The sequence below is a fragment of the Bidens hawaiensis genome, unplaced genomic scaffold (genome assembly GCF_021521415.1).
Source record: "Bidens hawaiensis isolate Kalapana, Puna unplaced genomic scaffold, B.hawaiensis_p1.1 tig00001087_1, whole genome shotgun sequence".
Lineage (NCBI taxonomy): Eukaryota > Viridiplantae > Streptophyta > Magnoliopsida > Asterales > Asteraceae > Bidens > Bidens hawaiensis.
Window position 1 is genome coordinate 3,772,798 of NW_027491062.1, and position 2,532 is coordinate 3,775,329.

Here is a 2,532-nt window from a genome sequence, read left to right on the forward strand (position 1 = left end):
TAATTATAATAATAATAATAATATATGTAAGGGAAATACCATTATGGTATGTGACCTAAATAAGTTAAGTCTAAGCCCTAAGGTAATCAATTCTCTCTAAAAATCCTTAACTTTAATTCTACTTCTCCACGAATTCCTATCCTCAACCATGTCCTCGGAGAGGTTTAGGTCTATCAAATCATGCCTAATCCTCTCATCCCAAGTCAATTTCGGTCGTCCTCTACCCCTCCTCCCCTCTATAGGTTTATATAATATGTATGTTAACATTATATTTTTTTCCCTTTTATATATCAACATTTTAAATAAAAATATAAAAAAATTAAAAGAGACTGGTTTGACGAATTCGAGCTTGATTTTTCAGCTCGATAAAAAAAACGAGCCGAGCTTGAGCCAGGTCGATTATATTCAATCAATTTTTGTGTTGAGTGGACAGGAGAAGACACAATTCAATCACATCACCCCACCTATATAATAATAATAACTTCATTTCCCATCAAACACAACTCGCCGCACACCATCACTATTATTATTCTCCAATGGCTGCCGCATCACTCCTCCGATCACCCTTCTTCTTCACCTCAAACCCTAATAACCCTAGACCCACCACCACCAAACCCTTCACAATCAAAGCCACCATCTCAGACAAACCCACACCCACCTCCACCAAACACCGCCGCCCCGCCGACGAAAACATCCGGCAAGAAGCCCACCGCCGCCACTCCTCCGACCAACACACCACCTTCTCCGCCAAATACGTCCCCTTCAACGACCCCACCTCCACCGAGTCCTACTCCCTAGACGAGATCGTCTACCGCTCACGCTCCGGCGGATTACTCGACGTCCAACACGACATCGAAGCATTAAAAGCCTTTGATGGATCCTACTGGAAGTCCTTATTCGATTCACGCATCGGGAAAACCACGTGGCCTTACGGGTCAGGCGTCTGGTCCAAAAAAGAATGGGTCTTGCCCGAGATCGACTCCAACGACATCGTATCGGCTTTCGAAGGTAACTCGAACATGTTCTGGGCCGAAAGGTTCGGGAAACAGCATTTGGGTATGAATGATTTGTGGGTTAAGCATTGTGGGATTAGTCACACGGGTAGTTTTAAGGATTTGGGTATGACTGTGTTAGTTAGTCAGGTTAATCGTTTGCGTAAAATGAACCGGCTCGTCGTCGGGGTGGGCTGCGCGTCGACCGGGGACACGTCGGCTGCGTTGTCGGCTTACTGCGCGTCCGCGGGTATTCCAAGTATTGTTTTTTTACCCGCGAATAAGATTTCCATGGCGCAGCTGGTTCAGCCGATTGCGAATGGGGCGTTTGTGTTGAGTCTTGATACGGATTTCGATGGGTGTATGCAGTTGGTTAGGGAGGTTACGTCTGAGTTACCGATTTATTTAGCGAATTCGTTGAATAGTTTGAGGTTAGAGGGGCAAAAGACGGCTGCGATCGAGATCTTGCAGCAGTTTGATTGGGAGGTGCCGGATTGGGTTATCGTTCCCGGGGGTAATTTGGGGAATATTTACGCATTTTATAAAGGGTTTCATATGTGTAAAGAGTTGGGGTTGGTCGACAGGATTCCGAGGCTTGTCTGTGCGCAGGCTGCGAACGCGAATCCGCTTTACTTGCATTTTAAATCCGGGTGGTCGGATTTTAGTCCGGTTAAGGCGAAGACGACTTTTGCGTCGGCTATACAGATTGGTGACCCGGTTTCGATAGACCGGGCGGTGTACGCGCTCAAGAATTCGGATGGGATTGTGGAGGAGGCTACTGAGGAGGAGTTGATGGACGCGATGGCGCTGGCGGATGCAACCGGGATGTTTATTTGTCCGCATACGGGCGTGGCATTGACTGCGTTGGTTAAGCTTAGAAACAGTGGTGTGATCAAGGCTACCGATAGGACTGTTGTGGTTAGTACTGCGCACGGGTTGAAGTTTACGCAGTCAAAGATCGATTATCACTCGAAAGCGATCCCGGAAATGGCTTGCAAGCTGGCGAACCCGCCGGTTAATGTGAAGGCGGATTTTGGGTCGGTTATGGATGTGCTTAAGAAGTACTTGGAGAGCAAAGAATCAAGGCAGTAAGGTATTTGTAGATTTAGTGGTGGTGTTAGAGTTGTTAGTGGTGTAATGTGTTTTGGTAAGACTTGGGGAACATGTTTTGTAACTTCTGGTTTCCATTTGTTTGGGTACCATTGAGTTGTTTATGGTTTTAAGTGAACCTTTTGGATTTGTTCATCTTTGCGGATTTGCTCGTGGGCAAGTGTTTGTTATAATCTGTTGTTTGTTTATAAGAATAAGAATAAGAATAAGGTGTTTTTGGTAGTGTTATGTGTTGAAGATTAATAACTGGTATTGGTTTAATTAGACTTTTGTTATTTAAAGAATATATGCATGTAGTAGAACTTATGGGGTATCATATGAGGTGTTAAATGTTGCGAAGTCGATACCGGTTTAATTATGCTTTTAACATGCTGGTAGCTTAATGTAGTGGTATGGATTATAGTTGAAGGAAAGTTTTATTGCTTTGTTT

At 44.5% G+C, this 2,532-nt stretch overlaps 1 protein-coding gene across 1 annotated transcript; it reads left to right on the top strand.

The window, feature by feature from the left end:
* The first annotated feature begins 518 nt into the window (after positions 1–518).
* On the top strand, positions 519–2,235 carry LOC143558776 (threonine synthase, chloroplastic-like). The gene has a single exon (XM_077047543.1). The coding sequence runs from the start codon at positions 537–539 to the stop codon at positions 2,082–2,084; it is 1,548 nt and encodes a 515-aa protein (XP_076903658.1). The 5' UTR covers positions 519–536; the 3' UTR covers positions 2,085–2,235.
* The last annotated feature ends 297 nt before the right edge of the window (positions 2,236–2,532 follow it).